Source organism: Pteropus vampyrus, unplaced genomic scaffold (genome assembly GCF_000151845.1).
Source record: "Pteropus vampyrus isolate Shadow unplaced genomic scaffold, Pvam_2.0 Scaffold304, whole genome shotgun sequence".
NCBI lineage: Eukaryota > Metazoa > Chordata > Mammalia > Chiroptera > Pteropodidae > Pteropus > Pteropus vampyrus.
Genome location: NW_011889085.1, coordinates 452,046 through 455,217, shown reverse-complemented (window position 1 = coordinate 455,217; position 3,172 = coordinate 452,046). Strand labels below are relative to the sequence as shown.

Genomic DNA, 3,172 nt, shown 5'->3' with positions numbered 1-3,172 from the left:
GCCCCGCGGTGGCAGTCTCCCTGGCACACGCGAACCCCCCGCTTGTTCCCCAGAAGACGACTTTTTCAGCGGGGACAACGGTGTGGACTTGCTGATCGAAGACCAGCTCCTGCGACATGACGACCTGCTGACCAGTGCCACCCGCCGGCCAGCAGCCGCCCAGCCCGGCGCCGCAGTGACCGCTGACACGGGCCCCGAGACCACAGCCCTGCCCTCAGCGCAGCCACGGACCTCGACCCCGGTCCCCCGCGAGCCCGGCCGCCCTGCCCCGACTCCTGGGGAATGGCTGACGGCCCCGCCGCCGGTGTTCCCGGAGCCTCCCGAGGCGGGCCGCACACCTGCCCCCCAGACCCTAGCCGCCACCGTGGCCCCCACTTCTCCGCCAGCAGCTCCTGGGGACACATTTCCAGAGACTGCACCCCCGGCCCCAGGGCCCCCCACAGCCGGGCCAGACACGCAGGGGCAGGGCACGGCGTCCCCCAGCCCTGCTCCGGGCCCCGACGAGGACGACATCCGGAACGTCATAGGTGAGTCCCCCATGCCTGGCCTGGGTCCGGGGCGGTGCGGGCAAAGGGCCGAGCCTGGGACGGGTTGAAAGCTGAGGAAGGCCAGCGCGGCTCTGCTTGTGGCCAGCGGTCAGCCTGCTGGGCACCTCCCTTACGACACACACGGGGCGGTGGGGCCACGACGTCCCCTCCGCAAGTCACCGCGCAGACACGAGCTGGGCTTCAGGCCGGGCCACACACACACGCGGTGACAAAGCCGTTTCCTGCAGCGGCTCCCCCAGGCCAGTTGCTGAAGGCCTTCTTACTGGGGGGAGCCCCAGCATAATGGAAGAGGGGGTGGGGGATGGCAGGCCACAGGTCCCAGCACGACCTGGCCGAAGCAGACGCAGGCCACCAAGGCCCACGCAGGCTGCTTGCCGCTTAGTGAGTCTGGCGGTCCCGACCTTGGCTATTGAGACGCGGCTTTAAATGGGGCAACTTTTAAAGGGCACATCACATCCCAGTTTCCGACCCCAATTTTGTGATCTCCCAGAATGTCCACCATCATCCTCAAGGGAATTGTAAAACACTTAGAAAAACTCCAGAAACAAGCAAATTAGGATTAGCTTTTGGTCATTTAAACGAGCACTTGGCCGAAGCGTGGCTCTCGGTGCGGGGGAGGGGAGAGGCTGTCGGTGATGGACAGGGTCACAAGGTCTGGTCAGGCAACTGCCCAGGAGGGAAGCAGCTGTGCCATGTGGCCAAGGCTGAGCGGGGCCCAGATGGGAAGGACCCAGTGGCTCGGGAGTATGTCGGGCCACTTGAGGCCGCCTGAGGACGGTGGTGCTACCGTGGGCAGGGGCGGTGCTGGCCAGAGTCTCTGCAGCCCCCAGACTCAGGACCAAGAACTGTCCTCATCAGTGCCCCGAGTCACCTGACGGGCAGCCTCCCCAGGCCTTCAGTGCTGGGACCCTCAGTGACAAGCAGGACCTCCGGCCTGTGGGTGGGTGAGGAGTAAGGTCTGTGACGTGGGGGGCTGGCGACTAAGTGGCCGAGCACGGGGAGCTGTGGCGGGTATGTACAGTCCAGCTCGCCGGCTCCGGGGCAGAGTGGATCCTCTGGGTGGGGCTGACAGCCGGGGCAGGGGACAGGGGACTGAGGGACGGCCACATACAGGGCACGTTCTGGGAGAGACCAGCGGGTGGTGGTGTGATGGACAGCCAAGGGCCGTGGGGCAGGGAGCGTGAGTTGGGACTTGTCCCAGAGGGGGCGGAAAGGGTCCCAGCAAAGGTAGGACACTGAGTCGCCCGTTCGAGGCCGTACGGAGGCAGGCGGCGCCCGCCACGCCTGAGCACCAGTGTCTGTGAGACGCGGAGGCAGGCTCGGCTGGGTGCGAACTGCCGGGGGCCCTGGGGTCGGACGGCCACTCTGGAAAGGGACACTGACCTTCTACCTCGGAGGAGGAGGGAAATTGGCCGGGCCGAGAGAGAGGGCGGCCTTGCCCTCGGAAGGGCCAGGCGGGCAAGGGCAGAGCCAGGAGGCGCACGTCCCCCTGTGGGGCGCCTCTGACAGAGGGCTTAGCCCGGCGGGGGGGGCATGACGCCCCCCTGGGACGGCACGCATGTCCCACCCGGAGCCAAGAGTGGGGTGTCCTCCAGCGGACCTCCCGCTTCACGATTTTCCTGTCGTGAACAGAGGTCAGTCGAGGGAGCGAGGCTTCGGCTGGCAGGTTCTGCTCGTCCTACAGGGACGGCCGCCCTCCCCACTGTCCCTCCCCACTGTCCCTCCCCACTGTGCAACCAGGACGCAGCGACCCCACAGAGCCGCCTGGCCCCGCCAGCTGCTCCCACTGAGGGGCCTGCCCAGGAAGTGGCGCCCGTGCCCCCGCCAGCCACCCGGCTACCCCAGCCCGGGGCCGAGGTGCAGCGCCCGCCCCGCCCGCCAGCTCAGGCCTCTCCTCAGACCCCGTGGGGAGCAGAACGATGGAACAGATGGAGCAATTTAGGGTGACTCGGAGTTTAGAGAACCCCAGACCTGCACCGCAGGCCTCTGTCCCTTTGCCATGGGTGAATGTCAGGGACCAACTGTTCTGCTCATTGCTGCCATTCGTGCCTCAGTCTTGGTGGCAAGCGGAGATGTCCCGGCTGCCGGGGATGGGGGACAGGGAGCTGTGCGAGCTGATTTATCCACTTCTGTCCCGTGCCCCCTCCCGTTTCCTATGTGCCCGACCAGTGTGACCTCAGTGGCCACATGTGGCCTCGGTGTCATCCTAGGCTGTGTCCACCGATAATACCACACACTGAGCACTGCAGGCCTCTGGCCCGGTCCCAAGCTCAGCATGGTTCTGGTGGCCTCTAGGGCCTTCCCTGGACCCCAGGCCACTCCAAAGAGCCACTTGGGACATTGCTGAGTTCCTGTCCCATTAAGGCAGACCTGACCTTAGAAGGGGTTACCCACAGCCAGAGCAAGCTTCCTTGACCCCCAAGTCCCCAGAAGGGGCCCTGACACTCTGCCCATAGCGGTGACCAGGGCACAGGCTTAAGGACAGCTCTCTAGGGACCTGGCAGGTGGCCTCAGGGCCACTGTTCAGTCAAGGTAGGTCTCTGCTAGTGGCCTGGGCCAAGACCCGCTGGCCACTCAGTGGCTGGTGGGGCTCCATGTCCCTAGTCATACCTACGGAGCCCTCA

General features: G+C 66.0%; 1 protein-coding gene across 1 annotated transcript in view; it reads left to right on the top strand.

Annotated features, from left to right (window-relative positions):
• The window catches only part of OLFML2B (olfactomedin like 2B), a 17,977-nt gene that overhangs the window by 12,770 nt on the left and 2,035 nt on the right, over nt 1-3,172 (top strand). The window contains exon 6 of the mRNA XM_023521500.1: nt 8-590. Within this exon, the coding sequence (XP_023377268.1) occupies nt 8-590 (583 nt within the window). The remainder of the gene's footprint in view (nt 1-7; nt 591-3,172) is intronic.